General features: G+C 39.7%; 1 protein-coding gene across 1 annotated transcript in view; it reads left to right on the top strand.

Annotated features, from left to right (window-relative positions):
• Positions 1-25995, top strand: part of LOC114210531 (phosphatidylinositol 3,4,5-trisphosphate 3-phosphatase TPTE2-like) — a 151370-nt gene extending 125375 nt beyond the window's left edge. Inside the window, exons 16-22 of the mRNA XM_028104810.2 lie at positions 9704-9765; positions 11077-11157; positions 14427-14532; positions 19967-20058; positions 22785-22880; positions 24310-24380; positions 25881-25995. Of these exons, the coding sequence (XP_027960611.2) occupies positions 9704-9765; positions 11077-11157; positions 14427-14532; positions 19967-20058; positions 22785-22880; positions 24310-24380; positions 25881-25995 (623 nt within the window). The remainder of the gene's footprint in view (positions 1-9703; positions 9766-11076; positions 11158-14426; positions 14533-19966; positions 20059-22784; positions 22881-24309; positions 24381-25880) is intronic.
• Positions 25996-27064: the final 1069 nt, after the last annotated feature.

The following is a 27064-nucleotide window of genomic DNA, read 5'->3' as shown; positions in this document are numbered from 1 at the left end:
ATTTTTTTTCTGTTTGAACGTTTAAAAAAAAAGTTGAAAAGTTCCGGTTATCAAAACATAACAATGAAAAGCATAGGCTTTGAAATAAAATATCTGTGTTCAAATCCCAACTATGCTATTAAATAATTGTCATTGCATGAATTACTTAAAATCTCCCTGCCTTTATTTTCTAATATGTAAAATGTAATGATGACTGTACCAAACGCCTAATTACATTGTGGGGATTAGATGAATAGTGAAGAGTACCAGGCAAGAGGTTATAAAAGCTCAATAATAATGGCCATTATTATTATCCCTCAGCCATATACTTTCAATTTTTAAAAGATTTTATTTTTAAGTCATCTCTATATACAACGTGGGGCTTGAGCTCACAACCCTGAGATCAAGAGTTGTATGCTCCACTGACTGAGCCAGCCAGATGACCCATATACTACCAGTTTTTAGCAGCAGACTTCTCTTTTCTTAGTCTTTTTCTAGTAAGTATGCAATGAGCATGTTTTTATTGAAATAATAGAGGTGAATGTCTAAGCTTCTCTAGCTCTTTCATAGTTGTTTCAAGGATGCTACAAAGTATATCTTTATTTGAGAAAATTGTATCAAATGAAGCATTGTATCAAACTGATAAAAAGGCTATTTTGGCCTGAATTTCTTGAATAAGAGATTACTTTAGATTCTTTCCTTTTTTTTTAGTTGAAGTATAGTTGATACACATTACATTAGTTTCAAGTGTACAACATACTGATTTCAGCAAAGGTATGTGTTATGCTATGTTTACAAGTGTAGCTCCCGTCTGTCACCATACAATGCTATTATGGTACCGTGGGTTATATTCCCTGGGCTGCAACCTTTATCCCATGACTTGTTCATTCCGTAAGTGGAAATCTGTACTTCCTATTCCCATTTCACCCATTTTGCCCATCCCCTTACCCCTTCCTTTCTGGGAGCCATTATTTAGTTCTCTGTATTTATGAGTCAGCTTCTACTTTATGTTCATTTATTTATTTGTTTTTTAGATTCCATATATAAGTGAAATGATATGGTATTTGTCTTTCTGTCTGACTTATTTAACCAAGAATAATATGCTCTAGATCCATCCGTGTTGTTGCAAATGGCAAGATCTTCTTTTTTTATGGCCAAGTAATACTACATTCTATGTATATACCACCTCTTTTTCCATTATCTATGGATGGACACTTGAGTTGCTTGGCTTTTGGAAATAATGTTGCAATAAACACAGGGGAGCAGATACCTTTTCAAATTTTGCATTACTGGATCATATGATAATTCTATTTTTTAATTTTTTGAGGAACATCCATACTGTTTTTCACAGTGGATGCACCAACTTACATTCTCACCAAGAGTGCACAAGGATTCCTTTTTCTCCATATTCTTGCCGACACTTGTTATATATTTTGTCTTTTTTCTTCTAGCCATTCTGACAGGTGTAAGGTGATATCTCATGGCAGTTTTGATTTGCATCTCCTTGATGATTAGTGATGCTGAGCATCTTTTCATTTGTCGTTGGCCATCTGGTATGTTGTCTTGGAAAAATGTCCATTCAGGTCCTCTACTCATTGTTTCGTTGGATTGTTTGGGGTTTTTTGGTGTTGAGTTGTATAAGTTCTTAATGTATTTTGGATATTAATTCCTTATCAGATATATCATTTGCAAGTATCTTCTCCTGTTCAGTAGGTTGTGTTTTCAATTTGTTAATGTTTTCCTTCACTATGGAAAACCTTTTTATTTTGGTTTAGTCCCAATAATTTATTTTTGCTTTTATTTCCCTTGCCTAGGAGACAGATGTAGAGAAATGTTGCTTAAGGGTAATGTCAAAGGGCTTACTGTCTAGGTTTTCTTCTAGGAGTGTTATGGTTTCAGGTCTCACATTTAGGTCTTTAATCCGTTTTGAGTTTACTTTTGTGTATGGTGTAAGTGGTCCAGTTTCATTCTTTTGCCTGTAGCTGTCCAGTTTTCCCAGCACCATTTATTAAGAGACTGCCTTTTCCCCATTGTATAATTTTTATCTCCTTTGTCATTAATTAATTGACCCAATAAGCATGGGTTTATTTCTGGGCTCTCTAATCCGTTCTGTTGATCTATGTGTCTACTTTTGTGCCAGTACCATGCTGTCCTGATTGCTACAGTTTTGTAGTATATCTTGAAATCTGAAATTGTGATAACTCCAGCTTTGTCCTATCTCAAGATTGCTTTGACTATTTAAGGTCATTTGGTTCCATACAAATTTTAGAATTCTTTGTTCTAGTTCTGTGAAAAATGTTGTTAGTATTTGGATAGGGATTGCATTAAATCCGTAGGTTGCTTTGGATACTATGGACATTTTAACAATATTAGTTCTTCCAATCTATGAGTATAGAATATCTTTCCATTTGTGGTGTCTTCAATTTCTTTCATCAGTATTTTATAGTTTTCAGAGTATAGATCTTTCACCTCCTTGGTTAAGTTTATTCCTAGGTTTTTTATTATTTTTGATGCAATTATAAATAAAATTGTTTTCTAAATTTCTCTTTCTGCTACTTTGTTATTGTATACAAGCACAACCGATTTCTGTGTATTAATTTTGTATCCCATGACCTTACTAAATTTATCAGTTCTAATAGTTTTTTTTAAAGATTTTATTTGTTTAGAGAGAGAGAAAGAGACAGAAACAGCATGAGCACTCGCATCGGTGGGAAGAGGGGCAGAGGGAGGGAAAGAATCTGAAGCGAACTCTGCGCTAAGCGTGGAGCTCAATGCAGGGCTCAGTCTCACAACCCCAGGACCATTACCTGAGCCAAAACTAAGAGTTGGTTGCTTAACCAACTGAGCAACCCAGGCGCCCCAGCTCTAATAGTTTGAAATCTTCAGGATTTTCTGTACATAGTATCATGTCATCTACAAATAATGACAGTTTTACTTCATCCTTACCAATTTGGATAACTTTTATCTCCATTCTGTCTGATTGCTATGGCTAGGACTTCCAGTACTATGCTGAACAAAAGTGGCAAGGGTGGACATCCTTGTCTTGTTCCTATTAGAGGAAAAGCTCTCAGTTTTTTACTGTTAAGTATGATGTCAGCTGTGAGTTGTTCAGATATGGCCTTTATTATGTTGAGGTATGTTTCCTCTAAACCCACTTTGTTGAGAGTTTTTATCATGAATGAATGTTAAATTTTGTCAAATGCTTTTTCTACATCTACTGAGATGATCATATGATTTTCATTCTTTGTTGATGTAGTGTATCATGTTGGTTGATTTGCAAATATTGAACCATCCTTGCATCCCCAGAATAAATCCAACTTGATTGTGGTGAATTATCTTTTTGATATATTGTTGAATATGGTTTGCTAATATTTTGTTGAGGATCTTTGCATCCAAGTTCATCAGAGATATTGGCCTGTAGTTTTCTTTTCTTTCTTTCTTTTCTTTTTTTTTTTGTATTGTTTGTCTGGTTTTGGTATCAGGGTAATGCTTGCCTTAAAGTATATATTTGGAAGGTTCCCTTCCTCTACTATTTTTTTAATAGATCGAGGATAATAGGTATTAACTCTTCTTTAAATGGCTAGTGGAATTCACCTGTGCATCCATCTGGTTCTGGACTTTAGTTTGGTGGTAGTTTTTGATTTCCAATTCAATTTTGTTATTTATAATTGGTCTGTTCAGATTTTCTGTTTCTTCCTCATTCAATTTGGAAGATTGTACGTTTCTAGGATTTTTTCCATTTCTTCTAGACTGATTAATTTGTTGGCATATAATTTTTTTGTAGTACTCTCTTATAATCCTTTGTATCTCTGTGGTGTTAGTTGTTACCTCTCTTTTGCTTCTGATTTTATTTATTTGGGTCCTTTCTCTTTTTTCTTGATATGTCTAGCTAAAGTTTTCTCAATTTTGTTTATCCTTTCAAAGAACCAGCTCTGTTTCATTGATCTTTTCTATTTATTTTTAGTGTCTATTTATTTTTGCTCTAATCTTTATTACCTCCTTTCTTCTACTAGCTTTAAGCTTGTTCTTTTTCTAACTCTTTTAAGGCATAAGGTTAGGTTATTTTAGATTTTTCTTATTTCTGGAGGTGTTTGTATTACTATAAACTTCCCTCAGACAGCTTTTGCTGTCTCCATGAATTTTTTTATTTCCCTTTTGATTTCTTCATTGACCCATTGGTTATTTACTAACGTGTTATTTAGCCTCTATATGTTTGGTTTTTTCCACTTTTTCTTGTGATTGATTTCTAGTTTTGTAACAATGTGGTCCAAGGGTGCATGATGTGATTTCAGTCTTCTTAAATTTATTGAGGTTTATTTTGTGGTCTAACATGGGATCTATCCTGGAGAATTTTCCATATGTATTTGAAAAGAATATGTATTCTGTTGATTTTGGATGGGATGGTCTATATATATATATATCTGTTATGTCCATTTGGTCTAATATGTCATTCAAAGATAGTTTTCTAATGCATTTTCTGCCTGGATAATCTCTCCTTTGATGTAATTGGGGTGTAAAAGTCTCCTACTAGTATTGTATTACTGTTAGTTTATCCCTTTATGTCTGTTAATATTTGGTTTATCTATTCAGGTGCTCCAATATTGGGTGCATAGATATTTACAATTGTTATATCCTCTTGTTGGATTGATCCATTTATCCTTAAGTAATGCCCTTTCTTGTGTGTCTTGTTACAGTGTTTGTATTAATGTCTCTTTTGTCTGATTTAAGAATTACCACTCCAGCGTTGTTGTTTTTTTCAATTTCCATTTGCATGAAATACCTCTTACCATCCTTTGATTTCCAATTTATGTCTATGTAGGTCCGAACTGAGTCTCTCGTAGGAAGCATAGATATGGATCTTGTTTTTTCATTCTGTCACCCTATGTCTTTGATTGGAGTATTTAAGTCATTTATATTTAAAATAATTATTGAGGGGTGCCTGGGTGGCTCAGTCGGTGAAGCGTCTGCCTTCGGCTCAGGACATGATCTCAGGGTCCTGGGATCAAGCCCCACATCAGGCTCCCTGCTCAGCAGGGAGGCTGCTTCTCCCTTTCCCACTGCTCATGTGCTCTCTCTCTCTCACTCTTTCTCTCAAATAAATAAAATCTTTTTTAAAAATTTAAATAATTATTGATAGGTGTGAACTTATTGCCATTTTAAAAATTATTTTCTGGTTGATCTTTGTAGTACTTCTCTATTCCTTTCTTCTTCTCTTGTTCTCTTTCCTTGTGATTATGACTTTTTAGTATTATGCTTAGCTTTCTTTGTCTTTATTTTTTGTGTATCTATTATAGGTTTTGGGGTCACAGTTGCCATGAGGTTTGTATATAACATCCCAAGTATGTAACAGTCTGTATTAAGCTGATGGTCACCTAAGTTCAAACACATTCTAAAAGAACATTTTTACTCCCCTTCCATGTTTTATGTATATGTTGTCACATTTACATCTTCTTACAGTTTTCTTCTAATTATTGCTTTTTTCTTTTCCACTTAAAGAAGTCCCTTTAATATATCTTGTAAGGCTGGTTTAGTAGTGATGAACTCCTTTACCTTTGCCTGAGAAACTTCTATTTCTCCTTCAACTCTGAGGATAGCCTTGCTGGGTAGAATATTCTTGGTTGTAGGTTTTTTTTCACTCAGCTCTTTGAATGTATCATGCCATTCCTTTCTGACCTGCTGAAAAATCAGCCAATATATTGCCTGAGGGGATTTCCCTTGTATGTAACTTTTTGCTTCTTTCTTGCCACTTTTAAATTCTCTATCTTTAACCTTTGACATTTTAATTATTATGTATTTTGATTTGGACCACCTTGGGCTCATCTTGTTTAGAACTCTCTGTGCTTCCCGAACCTAGTTGTCTGTTTCCTTCCTCAGGTTAGGGAAGTTTTCAGCTATTATTTCTTCAAATAAGTTTTCTGCCCCTTTCTGTTCTCCTCCTGGGACCCCTATAATGGGAATATTTGTTTTCTTGATGTTGTTGAAGGGATCCCTTAACTTACTCTTTTTTTTTTTTTTTTTTTAGTTCTTTTATTTGCTGTTCAGCTTGTGTGTTTTCCATTACCATGTCTTTTTGGTTGATGATTTGTTCTCCTGCATCTGCTAATCTACTGTTGATTCCTCTAGTGTGTTTTCATTTCAATTACTGTGTTCTTCAACTCTAGTTGGTACTTTTTCATGTTTTCTATCTCTTTGTTGATGTTCTCACTGAGTTCTTCCATTCCTCTCTCCAGTCCAATAAGCATCTTTATGATCATGACTTTAAACTCTTTATCAGATATATTGTTTATCTCTGTTTCATTTGGTTCTTTTCTGAGGTTTTTTCTTACTCTTTTGTGTAGACCATATTCCTCTGTCTCCTTATTGTACTTGACTTCCTGTGTTTGTTTTCATGACTTAGGCAGATCAGCTACTTCTTCTAAACTTTGAAGGAATGGTCTTGTGTATGGTCATCCCCTGTGTAGACAGTGTGTACCTCGTGACTGTGGCTGACTGGAGCTGTGGATGGCCTGGGCTGTGGGTCCCAGAACACTCCATGCTGGGTTTTCCTGGTAGGATGGCCAGAGTTGTAGTAGGCCCTGGCCAGGGTGGCCCCTGGGCTCTCTGCACAGAGGACATCCTGTCAGAGTGGCTGAAACTGAAATGAGTACCGTCCAGGGAGTCCCTGGGCTCTCCACGCAGAGGGTGCTTTGCAGAATGGCTGAAGCTGAAGTAGGTGCAATTAGAGGGATCCTGGCACTGTCCCCACAGAAGGTACCCTGATGGGGTGGCTGGAGCTGAGGAAGAGGCTGGAGGTTCCAGGGCACTTCATGCAAGGGGCACCCTGGTTGGGTGGGTGGACTTAAGGTGGCATGCAGGCCAGGGGGTCCTAGGGTGCTTTTCACAGGGGATGCTCTAACAGGCAGCTATAGCTGAAGTGAGTGTGCAGACCAGGGCAGTCCTGGGGATCTCCAGAGGGTGCCCTGAGAGGACAGTTGAAGCTGAAGAGGGTGCAAGTCAGTACCCTGGGGTGCTCCATGCAGGGGTTCTCTGGCAGGTTGTCTGGAGCCAAAGCAGGTATGAATTGGATTGTTTCCATGGAGGAGGAGATCTCCCCTTTGGGATCTTCCTGTGTCACCACCTTGGACTGGAATTCCCCTCTTTTAGTTACATTTTAGGTGCTTTAAGCAACTCTAAGGGACAAACATACATGCACACTCACACATGTATACACGCTACCACTCTCATGTCAGGAAAATTACCTAAGTCTCTGCTTACAGATTCAAGAATTGGACTATAAATTGTGCATTGTGGGGAGGATGATAGACACACCTGAGAAATAATAAAGTTTAAGGATTGATATAAAAGATCATGTAAACTGGCATTAAGATGTCTTTGATGATGTGAAAGTTGCTTAAATCCGTAGAACCTCAGTTTCTCCCTCTTTATGCAGGGTATTTACCCCACGAAGTTGTTGTAAAGATTCTGAGATCTGCAAAGTATTATCCAAGTGTGAGTTATAATTATGAAAGCCAGAACTATATTTTATTTAGAGATGCAAGATGCCTTTTCTGACTTCAGGATAACAAGAGCTCTCTTACAGACTTCCATCTAACCAACTGGGTGAATATTCTGATGTTCTCTATTCCCTCTATAAACACACCTGTGGTGTCCATTGGCATGTTGGAAACTTGCAGCTAGTAAGCTTCAATTTAGTGTGCCTATGTGTTTCTGCTTCCACCAGTGTCTGCCAGTTCTACTTGTTATCATACTTATGTCAAATAATCAAATATTATATAGATCTGTAAAATGTCAGAGTGAAAAGAATGTTAAAATTTTATGAGCCCTTAGTTGAATGTTTTAAGAAGATTCAAAGAAGTTGAGTGGCTACAACCAAAATTGCAGCTGAATTAAATGCAAGGAAGACTAATATAAAACATGGGGAGAAAAATCCCAGTAGTAAAATCTAAGAGGTTTCTTCACCTAGATTGCTCTAAAAAAAAAAAATCTGAAACTAGAAATTATAGATGATGCAGTGGTTTATACCATGGACCTGGCCTTTCTAAGAAAGAACTCCAACTGGGAGACTCATACTTAAAAAGTTAAAACCTTTGTCTAATATCAGAAATTTAGTGAATAAGTATACATTTACGTTTTAAGTTAAGATAAAATATTGAAGGTAAGTATGTATCATTTTTATGATTCCCTGCTGTACCTGACTTGACTGGATGATAGGACATCTACTGTGTCTGTGACTGGTTACAGCCACAAGGACATAGAATCTGCAAAAATGTTTTTCAGATGGGAAAGTACCAGTTACAGAGACCCAGAGATGTCCTCCAGACAGAATTGAAATGTTAACAGTCTATACCACTGAGAGCTGGGTTGTTAATAGTCACGATTTCCATTAGCAAGAAGCCTTTATATATCACAGATTGAGGTGGTAAAAAGTCTTTTTTGGAAGTACTTGGCTTAGAATGTTTTTCAAACTATGGGTTGCAAAATAAGTTTAGCTGTTCGTTGGGAATAAAAGGGGATAGAATAGAAAATCGAATGTATCTGAAGTTAAAAGGGTAAGCTTGAAATTACACCAAGTAAGTTCAGCATACACTGGCTAAGACAAAAGCTACAGATAACTGTAGAAATAAAAGATGCACCATATTTTTAAGTCAAATTTTGTATAGCAGGGCAAAAATATAAATTAGAATAAGACATAAATTTTGAGGATGAAATGACATGAAATCAAGAGTTTGCTTTAAAATGCTATAGGGGGCACCTGGGTGGCTCAGTTGGTTAAGTGTCCAACCCTTGGTCTCAGCTCAGATCTTGATCTCAGGGTCATGGGTTCAAGTCCTGCATTGGGCTCTGTGCTGGGTGTGGAACCTACTCAAAAAAAAAGTTTAAGGAATGAAATGCTGTAGAAGAAGAGAGGAAGAAAAACAGGGAGGGAGGGAAGAGGAGAGAAACAAGTACAGCAATATAATATACTCTGGGAAACATATATGGGCTTTGTTATACTGTTCTCTTTCATGTATATTTTTTTTTTTAAGATGACCTCAGCAGAGGAGTGTTTTTTTTTTTTAAGATTTTATTTATTTATTTGAGAGAGAGAGAGAATGAGAGATAGAGAGCACGAGAGGGAAGAGGGTCAGAGGGAGAAGCAGACTCCCCGCTGAGCAGGGAGCCCGATGTGGGACTCGATCCCGGGACTCCAGGATCATGACCTGAGCTGAAGGCAGATGCTTAACCAACTGAGCCACCCAGGCGCCCTTCATGTATGTTTTGTAACACACTTAAAGACTCAAAAATAGAAGGAAAAATGGGTGTTATAAATGCTGTGTCATGTTTTGGGTTCTGATCATGTTTTATCTTTTATAGGTACTTTTACTTATGTTAGTTAGTAAAACAGGGTGTGTAAATAATTCTTAATTGGTAAGTAGCTCTTTAGCTCTAGAGTCCTAGAGTAGACCTCACTGCCTCTGCCCGTTCCGGCAATCCCCAGCAGTAGTGATTCAAGAACAATATACATGTGCACCTGTGTCTTCGTGCACACAGGACAGAATTCCAGGTTCAACCTCAGAGCAGTGAAACAGCTTTGGCTATTCCTGAATTAAAATCTTTTGAACAAGCACTTCCAGAGTGAAAGAAAATCGATGCAAAATGAGCTCTTTGAATACTTCTGACAGCATCTTTATACCAAGTACTGCCATGAACAGTGGCTCATGGACTAACTTCTTTTCTTTTCCAGGAAGAACTGGAACTATGATATGTGCCTACCTTATTGCCAGTGAAATATTTATAACTGCAGAGGTATGAAAGATGTTACTACAGACGATCTTGTGCTGATTGAATTTGATAGTTCTGAAACCTCACTGGTAGGATGTTAAGATGATTCTCTGAGTCATGGTACTTAGAGAAGTTGTAATTGGAGATGCACTTATTAGAAAGCCTGGTTTTGATACTTTATTTTTTTCAAAATTTTATTTAAATTCTAGTTAGTTTATCTACCATATTTCCTTGTTTAATTTGCACTGGTTAGTAACTGACCTAGGTGCTTCTTACTCTAGGCCGGGACTAGGTTGAGGTCCATGAGACACTCATCTTAGGCACAAAATTTAAGGGAATGCCAAAATTTTCAGTAATTAAGAGAAATAATCTAATGCAGTATTTTTTTAAATCAAAATTAATGCAAAAAAAATCCATGATGTCTACAGTAATAGCAACATTTTAAATGAAGATAGAGCCTAATAGGGACAGGATTAAAGTGGGGTAAGGTCAAGCTGTCCAAGTGGAGAACAACTCCACAGTCATAATGCTTCTTACACCTTTTCATCCCAGCCCCATTCTTACGCCCCCAGATAGGGGACGGTCTCCTTCCTCGCAAGAATAATATCAAGACTGGTTTGGTAAGTTCTCCAAAGGACCTCCAACATCCTTAGAAGCACTAGGTAGTTAAAAGGTACATTTTCCAATGCATAACAAAGTTATTGGATGTTATGAACCTTTTGTAGTCAATATCTGTGGGGTCTGTTGGAGGCTGTGCTCTCTGAAAATTTCTGCAGAGACAGGGTAGGCTATTTCCGTTCTTAAAGTGGGGTTCTCAGTCTTCTTTCTGCCATGATCGAGCTGAGAAGCTCCCACTGAACGGACGTGCCCAGCAGCTCTGCTCCCTACTTGGCCTGCAGTCTGAGAAGAGAAGCTTCGGGTTGTCTACAGTGCCCCACCCTCTGGTGCCAACATCTGCTTTGTTCCTAATTGTAACACACAGGTTAGGAAAATGGATGTTCCCATACAGTGTTTTTCAAACTGGGTCCAATCTATCCGTGGAGGTGTAAAGTCAACTTATTAGGTTATGACTAGCGTTTTTTAAAATAAAATGTACTAGATTAGAATAGAAAATATCAAAAGGTCATTATTGTTTTGTGAAACTTTGGTTTCAGGTGTGTGTGTGTGTAAAAAGCCTTGAAATGACTTTTTTTGCTGTTAATTTCAGTTTGAGCAGCCTCTGCCCAAAGGCTGCGGACTTAAGGAAATAATGTACCCTTAGAACCTTTAAGAATGCCTTACACAGGAAAAAGAAAGTGCAGATGAACCATGACTGCATTGCCCCCTTTTCTGTAGGAGAGCCTTTATTATTTTGGAGAACGGCGAACAGATAAAAGCACCAGCACTAAATTTCAGGGAGTTGAAACTCCTTCTCAGGTAAGTTGTCTTTCTTAAAAGGGGGTTCTTTGGGGGAGTTTGGTACCTATTATTCGGTTCCGTTTTGGACTCGTTGCCTCTGGTGAAGGGGCAGCTCCACTCTGGTGCCTGTGACTGGCCTGGATCCCTCCCAGGACCCAAGAGCCACGCCTCTGAGTGCCCCCGGGGAAACTGCTGTCCGTTTTACATTGGCCACTGCTTACAGAGTTCAAGAGTTGATTCCCTTCCCAAAGTAGGAAGGTCTAATTTCTAAGATTCCAGACTCGAAGATTATGGAAAGTCACCATCCTTTGATTCCCCTCTGAGAGGAACTGGAGTCTTTCACAAACCCTACTAGGACAGTTCACCTCTTGTAGGACATCGCGCGCGCGCGCGCGCGCGCGCGTGTGTGTGTGTGTGTGTGTGTGTGTGAGAGAGAGAGAGAGAGAGAGAGAGAAAGGGAGTCAGAGAAAGAGACAGAGGAGGGGGCTGCTGTACTTTGAAAGAAAAAGGGGAAATTAAAATCTTTCAAAAACCTATTCTGTTCCAGACACTATTGTACTTTGACATATATTATCTCATTTAATACTCAGAAAAGCCATGTGAAATACATGCAGTTACCCTATTTTATCCTTTTTAAAAATGTTTTATGAGTAATTTCAAACATAAAAAGTTGAGACAATCCTATAATGAGCCCCCTTAGAGTCCTCACACCACTTCAACCATCGATTTATCATGTTTCATTCATTCCCTCCCCACTCTCCTCACACACATACCTCCCTTCTCCACAGAACCGTCTACTGTGGAGGAAATCCCAGTCATCAGATGATTTTATCTCACAAGTATTTTAGCGTGACATCTCACATAGACTCTCAGCGGGGAGGGGGACACCTTAAAACCATTGATCATATCTAAAAATATTATATCTTAAGGGGCACCTGGGTGGCTCAGTTGGTTAAGTGTCTGACTCTTGATTTCAGCTCAGGATCATAATCTCAGGGTCATGAGGTTGAGCCCCACAATGGGCTCTACATTCAATGGGGAGTCTGCTTGAGATTCTCTCTCTCCCTCTCCTTCTGCCCCTCCCTCCCTCTAAAACAAATAAATAAATCTTTAAAAAATAAAAGTAAATAAAAATAAAAATATTATACCTTAATGGTATCTTAATAATATCCAATTTCCATCATTACCTTAAATGTTTCTAAAATTTAGTTTGTTTCAATCAGGATCCAAGCAAGGGCCACACGTTTCATTTGGTTGCTAGATTTCTTCAGTCTCTTTTAGTTGATAGGTTTCCCACCTCTCTCTTTCATTCCTTGTGATTTGTTTATTGCAGAAACTGGAGTAGTTATCCTATAGAGTTCACAACATTCTAGACTTTGTTGTAAAGCCATGCTTGGGGTATTATATTCATTATCTCATTTAATATTCTCAAAAACTCGGAGTGGGCACCATTATGGTTCCTATTTTACAAATTGGGAAACTGAGGTTCAGGGAAACTAACTTGTTGAACCAAGAACTCAAATCCAGCTCTGTCAGACTCTGAAGCCCATTATTTCCCACCCTGTGCACAGCTTCTCTACATTGCCTTTTCTGTATTGCTCCTCAAGCTGAAGTGAGAGCCGGTTAGGAACCCTTAAGTAGACATGGATGTGGCTGTGACTGAAAGTTTGGAGTTAAGTGCTGGGAGCCAGTTAGATACCCTTGGCCTTCGTTAGCAGCACATTGTAACTGCTGACGCTAGACGTTTAGTTAGTTTGGGACAAAAGAACGCAGCCTTATCCACTGATACTTTTCTGCCACCCCCAAGTGAAAAAGGAAGAAAAAAAAAAGTCAAAGGCCATAGGCTAAAAGTCATAAACGAACTTACTGAAGCCTAGCTGTACTCAGGGAAATCATGCCCTTTCCATGCTCAAGACCGTACTGGTTTCTGACTGCCGGTGGCCCTCAAGGTCTTCTACAATGTGACTTTTCCAACCATTTCTTGCACTATGTGCCCCCCATGTCCCACACACCGACACATTTGGACTGTTCAGGGTTTCCCACCCTGTCCATACTTTATATCCACATGCCACTGCTCGTGGAGGCCCCTTTCCAGGAGCCACATTCCCTTTGAACACAGAGAGTCTCTCGCTTTTTCAGTTCTTACAGCCCTTTGTGTTTTTCGGGGAGACTAAGTTCTCACAATTCTCTAGCTGTTTGAAGGGGTGACTTCTCTACCCCTTTTGCAGTCAAGGTCCATGTCCTACCCATCTTAGCACCATTTGCCTCCCAAAGTGTCTCACACAGTATCGCCTTTGTGAGTAGGGAATGCTTACTAGACACATGTTCGTTGTGCTAACTTCTGCTCCAAAGCCTTGTTGTCTGAGGCTGTAGAAGGAAGAGTGGGGGCAGAAGCAGCTTGAGGGCCCTGGTGGGTTACAAGTCTTCGGTGGAACGTAGAGAATCTTGTGGCAGGAGCCGAGGGGCTGTTAGAAGGAACTCCTTCAAGGATTCTCCCTGTATATCTGCACCCCCTTGTGCACCCTGCAGTTTCTCTAACTCCAGCCCAGAACTGGTACATACTGGTACAGCATAGGCTACAATGGACTCTCTTCCGATTCACTCGACTAACAAGACAAGGACTTGGCCTCAGGTGTGAGTGCTGGGTTGGCAAGGCCCCAGGACAGAGTTCCCCCCATGGGGCGGGGCGGGGGGGGGGCGTTCATCACAGATACTGTCATATTTTGACTGTTTTGCGGCCTGCTCTGTGGATTACATTTCATCCATCCCCAAGTTAAGAACTTGCACGAGCCTTTCTTTTGACTGGCCCTTTCCAATGGAAAGTATGGCAGTTAATTTTATTAACACTTCCCATTGGGTGGGGGGAAAAAGTCCAGTTGATTCAGTACCAGAACTCTTCCACTTTTTTTTTTTAAGATTTTATTTATTCATTTGACAGAGAGACACAGCAAGAGAGGAAACACAAGCAGGGGGGAGGGGCAGAGGGAGAAGCAGGCTTCCTGCCAGGCGGGGAATCCAGTGCAGGGCTGGGACCGTGGGACCATGACGCGAGCCAAAAGCAGATGCCCAACAACTGAGCCACCCAGGTGCCCCCGAGTTCAGTATTTTTCTTCTAAGGGAGATATTCAGTCATGAGGCAACAAACATAAACATGCCTAGTTGTATAATGGCACTCAATAAATGTTTAATTAATGATTCTCCCTAAATTCCATGTGAAAAAAAAAATCAGGAATGCTGACTGTAGACTTTTCATCTCCGCTTAAATTGAGGCTTCTGTTGTTTTGCAGAATAGATATGTTGGATATTTTGCAGATGTGAAAAATATCTACAACATGACTCTCCCTCCAAGAAAAACACTCAAGATAAAAAAAATCGTTATTTATTCAATTCATGGTAAGTGCTTTATGTGTAATTGGAGAATTGGGCAGGAGGGCAATGTTCTGACTCTTCAGGCTTGCTCCTGTCTCTACCGACAATCCCAACTCATGGCTGTCCTTTTATGCATCCTCCTGTGTGAACCCCTCCCCCCTGGAAGAGCCCAGCAGCCCTTAGATGTCCTCTCTTCACCAGTCTGCGGGGCTCCATCCCCTTCCCTTGCTGCCTTGGCCTCAGCCCAAGGTGGGCTTTTCAGAATAGCACCTCTGATGGAAAAGAGAGGAAGGGGCTCATGAGCCCTGGAGACCATCTTTTCCTCGTGTCCACCTCTAATGCAGGGCTCATCGTGGCAGCCCTGTATCATTTTCTCACATGCCCCTTTCAGAAACCCTTTTTCCCTCTCATCGCCCTGGTCTCTCCCTCTGTGCTCCCTCCTCCACCCTTAGTTCCCTCACCCCAGCAACTCAAGATGTCTTAAGACGTCTTAAATACACAAAGATGTCTTAGATACCCAAACAGCAAATGAATTTTGCTGCCACAAATTCTTTTTTACGAATAACTACCCAGTGCCTGCTTTGGGCCAGCTCGTGTTTCTCTGCCCTTAAGAGGGCGAGGAAGGAGAGCGCATACATAAAGAGCTGACCACAGTGGTGGGGCCCAGACAGACTGGGCCCTGCCCACTTGGGGGTCAAAGGCAGCTTCCTAGGGGACAGCACCCAGTCTTCCCTACCAGAATCGACGTGAACACAGAAAGGGGGTTGGGAGAAATCTGGACTCTCGGCCGGGGCGGGGGGCGGGGGGGCATCTTTCAGCCTCCTAGCTCTTACTAGTTATTACCAGGAGTAAAAATCCTTAGAAAGTTTAAAAGAGCTGACTGTTCATCTGCTTCGAGAATGTCAGGAGAGAGACTGGGATCCACCGTCACCCAGGGAGGCAGGAAAATTAGATCATCCATCTCTGGGACTTGAGGAAGGAAACGGAAGGGGAGAGAAGGAACCACCCTCAAGTCTCTAATTCTCCATCACCCACCTTGCTTCCTGCAGAGCGCACAGGGGAGGCGGCAGAGCAGGGCTACCTCAATGGGCACAGGCTGGGGCCTCCCTCTCACTGCCTGAGGCACAGCAGGGAGCGATGCTCTGACTCCCCAAAGTCAGACTATGGACCATGCAGAGGTGCCGGGTCTCTCAGGGGCGGTATGGTGCCAGGACATTGGTATCCATCCAGACAGCCTAGTGTTTTTAGCCTTCTGGGGAGTCACACAAAGTAAGATCTAGATATATTTTTTTTAACATGTCATCCAATTATTCAGAAATAGAAGAATCCTTTAAATAAATAAATATATGTGTGTGTGTATATATATATATACACACACATACATATATATATATAAACTGCATAGTCAAAAAAATTAGTTAAAGTATGAAATGCCTTTTTCAAATTATTTTTATATCCCTTCCTCCCCACCACACACACAATAGGTGGTGGTGAGGAATTTTAATGGATTACCACAAACAGATTGCATAGGTTTCTGGCTTGTGAAAACAAATGTCAACCCAGGGGCATTGTTTCTGTGGGAAATTTTAGTCTAGGTTTCCAAACAAGCATTGTGCAGTCAGACCCTTGAAATACAGCCCATTCTGGCAGAAGGCTGCCTGTGTATATAAATGAGCAACTGTTTGTGAAAAGGCGTTGCAGACTGCAAAGTCCTCTAGAGAGTCCATTATGACTGTCTCATCAGCTGTGTGTGAATTAGCAGGGACAGGGTTGTCGTGGGTCCTAATGGTTGACCTCACTCAGAATTCTAGCTGCTGTCACACTTCTCCAGGGCAGAGCCAGGCTTGTCCAACAGGTGTCAGAAGGTAGTGGTCAGCCATGTTTTGCCCTGTTCCCTTTCCACATTCAGTGGGGTCCTGCAAAAAGAGTAGACCACTTTATTCTAGACCAGAAAAAACACAGCCACTGGAGCAGTTTCTCCCACTGAGAAATAGAAACCCAACCATAAAACCAACTCAGCGGCGTGAGAGCCAATCCTGTATCTCAGTGTATACTCTGCTCAATTTCCTCTTTGTTAACAATGGGACCAACAGTATCTATACAAACCCCTGTGAGTATTAAACTATTCCAGACAGGCAAATAGGCACTTAGTCCAATGGAGTTTTAATATATTTTTCTAACATGAAGAGTGAGAATGGGAACTGTTTCTCAAAATTCTAAGCTTAAAAATGTTTTTAGTAAGTTCTAGAATTTCGTATGTTTCTCAGTCTGATATTATATCCTAAGACTGTGACTTCTCTGTTAATATTTTAAATTTTATATAAACTCTGTAGAAACATTGTTTAGTTCAGACTGTAAGGTGCAGATGTGGAGAACAGAGGAGCTAACCCAAATGGACGAGTACTGCAGGGGAGGACTGGGAGTTTCATGGGTTTGGTTTGCTAGTCTCGGGCTAACATAAAGTAGGTTATAAGAGTCCCGTTTGAGATTCCTCATGAGGACTTCCAGACAGAGTTGTGATCTTAGCAGTTGTTCAGTACCATGTGGGTCCAGGCTTGCAGAGCCAATTTAAGAAGGGTTGCCTGGTAAGTTACCATTCTTTTTGCACCCATGTAAATAATCAGGCCAAAGCTAATGACACCAGCCTTTTTCTTTCATTCTTTTTTTTAAAAATTTTACTTATTATCCTCTTATCGCCTTTTTAGCTAGTCCATCAAGCTGTACCCTCTAGGCTAAGAAGTTCTGTCAGCCCTTGGGGTTGGAGACTCTTGGTGCCCCGTCAAGATCCCCTTGGATCCCTTCCACCAGCTCTGTGATCCCACCCCTCAGCCTCCACCCCCTTTGCTATAATCTTTGGAGAATTACCACTGGAGCCAACTCACTTATATGGAACCCCAAATCCCTGAGAGTGGCCCCACCCTGTTGGGCAGCCCATAGGCAACGACTAGCAGCTGTACAAGAACTCAACTCCATTGCTTCAAAGTGTGACAAATTCTGCAGTATAATTTGCACTCAAGAATTCCCCATGGATCAAGCTGAATCTTCCTAGGAGAACTTCGTTTATAAATCACTAGCACCCAAAGGGTTGGCTCAGGGTCCACTTCTGGGAGAAGGCAACCTGTAATCACCCATTTGCTTATATTAGGTGTAGTATTTATAACACTATTATTTACTTAGTCTGTCAGGTGATATACTCTATATTGCGGGTTGCATGAGAACAGAGACCGTTACTCATTCATCTTTGAATCCCCTAGATCATGACCCATAGTTGGAGCTCGGTAAATCTCTGTTGAGTTGACTTGAACTAAAATGTCTCTGGCATGTCTCAGCACACCCTGTCCATCCCTCATCATCCATTTCTCTGATTTTATCCCCCACCTCTCTGTCCATTCATAAATCAGCTCCAGCAACAGTGGCTTTCTTCTTCGTTTTTTTTTTTTTTTTTTGGTTGCAATTCTTTTATAGTAACAATTCTTGGACTTCTACATGTCTCCCCCTGATTTTTATAAACTATTTCTTTATTGAAGTATACTTGACACAAAATATTACATTCATTTTAGATATATAACCTAGTGATTCGACAAGTCTATACGTTATGTTATGCTCACAGGTGTAGCTACCGCCCATCACCATACATCACTGTTACAGTATCACTCACCGTATTTCCTATGCTGGGCCTTTTAACCCCATGACTTATTCCTTCCACGACTGGCAGCCTGTATCTCCCGCTCTCCTTCACCTATTTTGTGCATCTCCCCACCTGCCTTCCATCTGGCAACCATCAGTTTGTCCTCTATATTTACAGGTCTGGTTCTACTTTTTGTTTGTTCATTTTTTTGTTTTATTGTTTAGATTCCACATATAAGCAAAACCACATGGTATTTGTCCTTTTTTGTCTGGCTTATTTCACTTAGCGTAATACACTGTAGGTCCATCCACACTGTCACAAATGGCAAAATCACATTTTTTATGGGTGAATAATATTCCAGTGTGTGTGTGTGTGTGTGTGTGTGTGTGTGTGTATGTGTGTGTACACATCTGCACTACATCTTCCTTACCTATTCATCTACTGATACACATTTGGAATGCCTCCATATATTGGCTATTGTAAATAATGCTGCAATAAACATAAGGGTGTATATATCTCTTCAAATTAGTGTTTTAATATTCCTTGGGTAAATACCTAGTAGCAAAATTACTGGACCATATGGTAATTCTATTTCTAATTTTGTGAGGAAACTCCATACTGTTTTTCTCAGTGGCTTGTAGTTTACTTTGAATCAGCTGTAATATTTTACTGTTTTTTTATTCATGAGTTAAATAAAATTTTTGACATGTACTTAAAAAATGCAAGGTACAGGACAGTGTTAGGGTATTCAACAGTTTCTGTAAAACAGAAGTGGGAGATAATATGTATTCATATTTGTGTGTGCATACATATATAAAAATCTCTGGGAGAGTATTCATATTTGATTATACGTGCACAAAAATATTAGTTATCCATTTGGAGCTGGAGAAACATGTGGGGGTGGGTGAGACAGACTCTTCACCTCATGTCTTTTTTACCTTTTATATTGTGTAAATATGCTTTATTTTAAAAGTTTTAAATGTGTGCGAATTCAGCTTATAAATCAATGCCCTTTCCTGTCATATGATAAGTATTTGAATTTAGTTCTACATTTCACTGATTTCTGGTGGACATCAGTGGAAAGGAGTTCTGCAACTGGAATGGGATGGGGGAAGTAAGCCTAAGAAATGATGGTGCTTCATATAAATTTATAATGTGTTAGTGAAAACAATGCAAATATAGTATGAATATCCAGAACGATTAATATATGACTTTGTTAGAATATTTTTTTAATTCTGTACCTTCTGTGCATATTTGTGACATTCGTGGTTAAAAGAAAAGCAGTAAGAATTAATTGAAGGTTTGAGAAACTGGCCCTTTAAGAACTACTAAAAGAAGGGGGTCATTTGAATGGAATACAGAGCAAGAAACCATTTGTCTATAGATGTGTCCTGAATGCCACAGGAATGTTTGGATACAGCTGTCCAATATTTTCTTAGAGACTGCCCGAGGAACTGGAGTTAGATGAGGGCAAGAGGGATTTAGACTATTTAAGAAACATTATCAGATGTCTGAAGCAAGCAACACATTAGCAGGAAAGGTTGCAAGTTACCTACCCTAGTTTTTTTTCTAGAAAGGTGAAGAGATGAAATTCTAAGTCCTAGGAGCTGAACTGTATGTCTTTTCCTCCCCCCTCCAGCCTTATAAATTGTGCTTTAGGAGACAAAGTTGGGCTCAACACTTTGTTTTTTGAAGACGGAATCCAGGCAAGACCCAAATGATTCAATATTGACACACTGTTAGCTGTCATAATTTTCTCTTTAATCCATAATGTTAATTGGTGAGACATTTTGCTCTTTGCTCTAACGAGCCTACTTTTATTTCCTTCAGGTATTGGAAGAGGCAATGGAAATGATCTAAAAGTACAAATAATAATGCAGCACAAGATCATCTTTTTCTGTTCTGCTTCCAAAAACTGTCAGGTAAGAGCATGTAAACTGAAAATTCTGGTGTTTGTTTCAAATCTCAATGTCAAACCAGCATGTTGACCTCCTCAAACCATCAGTAACCACAAAGAAAGACTCTGTTGTTTTCTGGTTACCATCCAACTTGGTGTCCCTGGGTTTGGATGCAAGTCAGAGCTCAAACTCATTATTCAAGATAGTTTTTTCAGGGCATTTTCCAGAATATATTTTCAGTTCAGAGTGTTGCTTTGCCTTTCACTTTTCCATACATGCCAAGCATGTTCCCAGGAATCTATCAGAATTTTAAATTCACGTATCTGGTCATTTTTTAAGCATATTGTCTTCTTCTTGGTCATTTTATAATATGGCACTGATTCTGAAATTTTAGTGTGCATGGGAATCACCTAGGAGCCTGTAAAGATGCAGATACCTAGACTGTACCCCAAAAGTATGATTCAAGAAATCTGGAATGGGGTCCAGGAATCTCTAGAGTTAGCAATGTCCCAAGTGATTCTACCTCAGATGTCCTATGGGACTGCACTGTGAGAAGTAACACAAGAGTGGTCAGATGAGGGACATACATATCTCTTTGCCCAAAGCAATGGGACTTGATAGTGTGTTTTCTTAAATGCTGAAGAAGTGTCTTAGACTACCTACCTATTCTAAAGCAATAAGAAACCTTCCTGGATCTAAGAAATATAAACCCTCAAAGTCCTCTCTCAGGGTTTTGTCTTTCTTCTCCTATTACTTTTCCAACCCCACTCCTTCCCTTTTGCCCCACGGAAGGCACTCACCCAGACCTGATCCTCGACTTTCTGTTCTTATCTCTGCACATACTCTACTCTTGGTTCTGCTCATCCGTTCCCCTGCTTTAAACTATTTTTTTTCTTTCATCCACTCTGCACATGTTTATGAGCATCCACCTCGTGTGGTAGGTGCAGGAGCTACAACATAACCACATTTGCCTCTGCCCCAACAATGTAACCACATTTGTCAATCCAAATTGGTCAGATGAGATTTTCCTCTGCTCCTGCAAATGACACCAGAATTCTCTCACTCAGGCCTTAAAATGTAGTATCTTTGATTCTCTCTTTGCCGTGTCCCCTCATCCAGTCACCAATTCCTGTTGATTATACCTGTGGAATCTCCATTCTCTCCATTCCTTTCTGTTCCCATTGCCACCGCCTAGTCCAGCACCTCATTTGCTCATGCCCAGATCTCTACAGTGGTCTCCCTACCTTTTCCTTCTCCTCATATAATACAGTGTAGAGAGATCTGCAATATGCAGGTATTCCTCTGCTCCTCCTGTGAAAAGCTGTAAGTAGAGGAGAAGAACGCACTGCGTGCCTGTAGTCAAAGCCAGTTAATATCTTTGGCTCAGTATATCTGTAGAATAAAGATCACATCTCAAGTATTGTGAGGATTCGATTAGATAATACATGTGAAGTTGCCTTGTGAGCTATAATCACTAAATAAGTGTTATAGGTGATAACTATAGGCCACGTTATCACATAGGACATGCCCCCTCCAACACACACACACACACACACACACACACACACGCTTCAACAACTTTTCTATTTCTTGGCTCTTGAACCTTTAAGATATTTCCCTATCCTACCTGAGACCTGAGCTTATTTCCATCAGTAACTTGACCCGCAGAATCCATTCCAAGTAGATTGGGTACCCTCTGGCCCTTGGAACACAACACTCCCGTTTCATGTGTTCGGTGGTCTTTCCTCTCCCTCCCCACACCACCCTGTCTGCACAGGATTCTCTTTTCAGTGCTCCTCATGTATACAGATCCTTCCAATCCCAACTCCATTTCACTCCTCTGTGAAGCATTTTTTTTTATGATTTTATTTATGTGACACAGCGAGAGAGGGAACACAAGCAGGGGGAGTGGGAGAGGGAGAAGCAGGCTTCCTGCTGAGCAGGGAGCCTGACACAGGGCATGGGGCTCCATCCCAGGACCCTGGGATCATGACCTGAGCCAAGGCAGACGCTTAATGACTGAGCCACCCAGGCGCCCCTCTGTGAAGCTTTCTTATTCTGTGCTGCTCATTAACCTCCCCAAAGCACACAACCACACACAGTCTTCATTATCCAGCCTGACATGTAATCTGTGCCATTCTACTATCGTTTCTTATGTGTACAGCTCCCTGAAGCATAACCTGAGTCTGCACATTCTTTTTGTATTTTGCACAAGGACTAGTACAGACTTTTCTCATTGTGGGTGCCACTATTATACAAGGGTAAATCAGTAACAAAGAAATACTCAGTATAGCTTCAAAGTCCTTCATCCCAGAAACTTGGCCGATATTTGATCACTCCATCCAGTAGTCGGCTATGGACAAGGCCTATGATCCCATCAGCAAACACCTTTTTGATAAAACATGACCAATTATGTATTGTTTTTTGAATGTGAATGCCAGCTTTAAAACTGAGCTTCTTAGTGTGTCCTAGCATATGAAAATCAAATGACACGCATTCAACGTTTAAATTCTAATAAAAACTGAATATTTCAACAGTGCAGTACCATAATCTCCAAACATGTTGGCTTTTAAAAATGTAAACAGTATTGCAACTTTACAGAATTCACATTTATTTATATGTGTAATGACTATACTATGAGACCAAGTGTACTTGATAAATCCAGGAAACCTCAATAAGCAAACTGAACTTCACTCTTATTCACCCACTGGCTGGGATTATAGATCTGAATTCCATGTGATCATTCACAGATCCTTCATGACGTTGAAACAGACAGCGTCATAATTCATCTATCCAACTGCCCACCTCTGTATGATGATGTGAAAGTGCAGTTTCTCTCTTCTTCGGTGAGTAATCAAGAAACAACCTGTGCCAGTGTTCTCGTCTGGCCTTTTGAATGATTCTGACTTAGGCTTTCCTTGACTACAATTCCTGGCAAGGAATAGAATAGGAGATGTCAACCCCTAGCCAGGGAGGGGGAGAAAAACAAGTCAGGTCTGTAACAAAATTTTTAAAGGGAACATAGGCAAAGAGATTTTTGCTCAGTTATTTTTTCTAAATTCTATACAACTTGCAAATCAGAGAGGGAGAGGAACCATGAGAGACTCTGGACTCCGGGAAACAAACTAAGGTTTTCAGAGGGGAGTGGGGCTGGAGGATGGGCTAGCCAGGTGATGGGCATTAAGAGGGCACGGGCTGTGATGAGCACTGGGTGTTATATGCAACTAATGAATCGTTGAACACTACATCAAAAACTTACGATGTACAATTTGCATATATTTTCAAATAAGAAAAAAATACCAAGGTATGTTTACTGCAGAGTAGTGATCACATTTTTGTTTTGTATCTTTAAAACATATTGCTCCCCATAATTTATAAAGTACTTTAAAATGAGGGAGATTTGACTTTCCTTTGAATTGATATATAATTCATTTTAAGTAGCATTTTTAATCCAATATTTACCTTATGAAAAATGAGGATATTTACTTTGGTCATTACTCTGAATATCATGAGTAATTTCTGAGCAGTCACAAAGTGTACAAGTGTTATTCTGTATGTAACAAATTTCTAAGACTCAGTAGTTTTGTTTTCCTATTAAAATCATCAAGCAGAACTGCCAACAATTAACAATGTTGATCGATTTAGAGTGTGTATCCTGTGCCCTCCTTCACCCCCTCCTTGCTCCCTGTTGTGGGAGAATCTGTTTGATAGTGAAATGGTATCTTGGTGGAAGCAAGTGACCTGGATCGTCCCCTTACCAGACGGCTACCCTTTGATTCTGAAGCCGGTCTGAACTCTCTCTCAGTCAGTGGTCTCTGAGCAGAAGCACTGGTACAGGAAGTACTGGCCCAGGCAGTGTTGGTAGTTTTGTGATTTTTCAAGGGCCACGAGATGAAAACACTTTCATGTGTAGGTATTCTTATCATTACTGACAGTTGATTATCCATGTAACTGCTCCTTGTAGAAATGGACAATGTCTTTGGACATAAACTGGCATCGGTCTCTGGCCAGCACTATAGAAACTAGATTAGAGGACTACTGTCTGAGTTTATAAATATAGAAAAAATGATATTTCCTGAAATTTTGATAGAAACAGCAAGAGCAAGAAACAGCCATTTCTTAAAGGCTCCTCCTTTGTGTTGTGAAAGGTTATATAGACTGTTAAGTGCTGGGTGTTTCATGGCTCCAATTGTTTGACAAATATAGAAATTTAATCCCTTTGGAATTAGTTTTTAGTATTTTTATTATGAAAAATAACTTTTTTTTTAATTTTAGGATCTTCCTAAATACTATGACAACTGCCCATTTTTCTTTTGGTTCCATACATCTTTTATACAAAATAACAGGTATGGCTCTGATATAATCCAGTAGAAACAGTTTAATCTCCAAGGTCTGTGTAAGGCAGAAAGGGACTCCTAACCTCAATTTATAGAAACCAAGAAATCCTCAAGTCTCCCATTCTTCATTGCCTTCCACCTCTTAATCTGGTTATGTAAAATATAGGGCTATTCTTGAGAACCACTGGGGCATTATCCTCAAAGTTCATGCCATAGGACTATGTCACATAAGTTGAAACATATTCTAATCAGATCTTGAGTGTGGTAATAAATCCCTCCCATGCAAGTTTAGTGTGAGTCTGCTCAGTTACCCTATGGCAAGTCCTCCATATGTGTTAATCTACTGATGACCAACCACCCACCAAATTCTATGCCAAAAAGGAAGGCATCCTCAAGGAAGGCTTCAGCTAGCTTAAAGGTGACTGACATACTTAGATCTAGGGCAGAAGTTATAAGACACAGTAAGCATCAATGAAGACAGCTTTAAAAAAAATCATTGTCTCCCATTTATTTTTTTTACATTGATTTTCTAGTGACCAAATTGCAAAAACTTTTTTTAAAAAAGTAATTAACTGAAGATTACTATTCCAAGGAAACTTCTTCCCTATCTGGAAATTCATTCCTGAGTCTAGAAGTTCTCTAGAATTCTAGTTCTCTAGTACTTTAAGGAGTATTTGTGCAGTGCTGAGAATCTGAGATGTATTGATATCATCATACCATCCATCATCCAATACAAAAAGGGAAAAATATTTTTAAAAGTTTTGAAGTAGTTATGATTGTACATGGCATGAACTGACAGTTCTCATTACATATAATCCTAGCCTTTTCTTCAAATCTGAACATCTCATCATACCTCAAGTCCAGTAAGGCAACAGTAAATGGAACATCTGTTCTACATACTTCTAATACACATATTTAATGGAGTGAACTTTGGGTCTGATGGAAAATTTTTCCCAGTTTTTCCCTGGGTGTAAACAAACTTTGACTCATAACATGAAGAAAGTCCCTCAGGAGACAGCTGGGTAGAACTTCATTTGGTGCTACTGCTCCGGGGTAGTTCTTGCTAAGGGGCACCATTTTTCCTTTACAACACCATGATCATGTTGGAGAGGCAACACATTAGATCACTTTTCTCCCCACTTTTATAGGTTACTAGGTTTCCCTACTACTAGGTACAGCAGTTTTGTTATAAGGTGGTTAATTAGCCAAATATGCCAATGTTCTAAGAGACACTCGGTATTTTAGTACTTGGTTTTAATACACATCCAGTCTGATTTCATATGGCAATTTGCTTTATTCAAGACAAATGTCACTAATTCCATAAAAGGCAATGTGAGAAGAATCAGTGACATGTTGTTACTGATGATTAAGATTTTGTTCGCTAGTCAAGGTGGGATTGGGGGCCGGGGGGGACTTGGCTCCTGGGAAGCTAACGGAGATGCAGGAGAAGGGGCTGAGACCAACCGTGGTTGACCTTCTGTGCTTGAAACGATGTTTCTTCTTTTCTAGGCTTTATCTTCCGAGAAATGAATTGGATAATCCCCATAAACAAAAAACATGGAAAATTTACCGTCCAGAGTTTGCAGTCGAGGTATATTTTGATGAAGTCGTAGCTGATACCTGATCAAGTGTAGTTCCCTTTCTAGGACAGAATCATGTTCTTCGCAATCCCTGCCACATATTTATGTCTTCTAAACCCACTTCCTTGCTGGTATGCTTATATTTACATTTATGTACATATGTTTTTGAGAAACCTTAAATATATACAAAGTAAAATGTCAGTGGTGCTTTTTATTTTCTGAAGGAGTTAGGTCAGGGTTGAGAGAACTACTGTTTGAGTACTGTGTTCCAAATTTAAGAGTCTGAAGATAACATTTAAAATGATCCCTCACAATATTGTGTGAGGCTTATTATGTATTTTTGGATAAGTATTCCCTACTTTCACATTTGTAATTTCAGATTAGAAAGGTCATTTCTATTTTCTTCCTCTACTTGATGTATAAGCTAGTTAATAAACATCAGATTGGCACCAAAGCTTGTTTTAAGCCCAGAGATTGTTACAAGCTTCATTACACACACTGTTCTTGGGGAGGACAAGAGAGTCTTGGTAAACATAAGCAGACGTTACTGTAGATTATTTTTCTTTGTAACATCACAGTGAAGTCAAAGGAAAGGTCTGCCTAGAGAAATCTAGATTATTTAAAAATCCAACCCCCTCCCCTCACTGACCCTGCTCCCAGCCAACTTCATTTAAAGTTAGGGAACACTGTGAAGATAGATCATCTTTTCATTATAAACACTGGTTAGTCCTATGTCCACAGGGAATCCTATTCTCTTTGGTACTGGCTGCTATTTTATTCTAAGTACCTTCATGTCATTGTATCTTACTTGTCCTTACTTATGGACATGGCCTGGATACAGGTGCTCTTTTCCCCTCAAAGGGTCCCAGCTGCCTGTGCAACAGCCCATCTACAGGCTTTTTAGGCGAAGATCTGACTACATTACTTGCTGTAATTTGTGTTACAGGAACACGTGTTGTGGTGCCACCCTTGTGCGTTTTGCTCATATAAAGAGAATTTATGGGGATTGCCTCCTTAGAACCTGATGTAAATACTTCCTTGAACAACTCGAGAATTTTACATCATAATACATCTGAATGATAGTGGTTTTATCAAATAGAACTGACCACCCTG

The sequence above is a fragment of the Eumetopias jubatus genome, unplaced genomic scaffold (genome assembly GCF_037043125.1).
Source record: "Eumetopias jubatus isolate StellerSeaLion01/CBP00866 unplaced genomic scaffold, mEumJub1_p1.0 scaffold_3, whole genome shotgun sequence".
In the NCBI taxonomy this organism is placed as follows: domain Eukaryota; kingdom Metazoa; phylum Chordata; class Mammalia; order Carnivora; family Otariidae; genus Eumetopias; species Eumetopias jubatus.
Note: the sequence above shows the minus strand (reverse complement) of the source record. Positions and strands in the feature narration are given on the sequence as shown.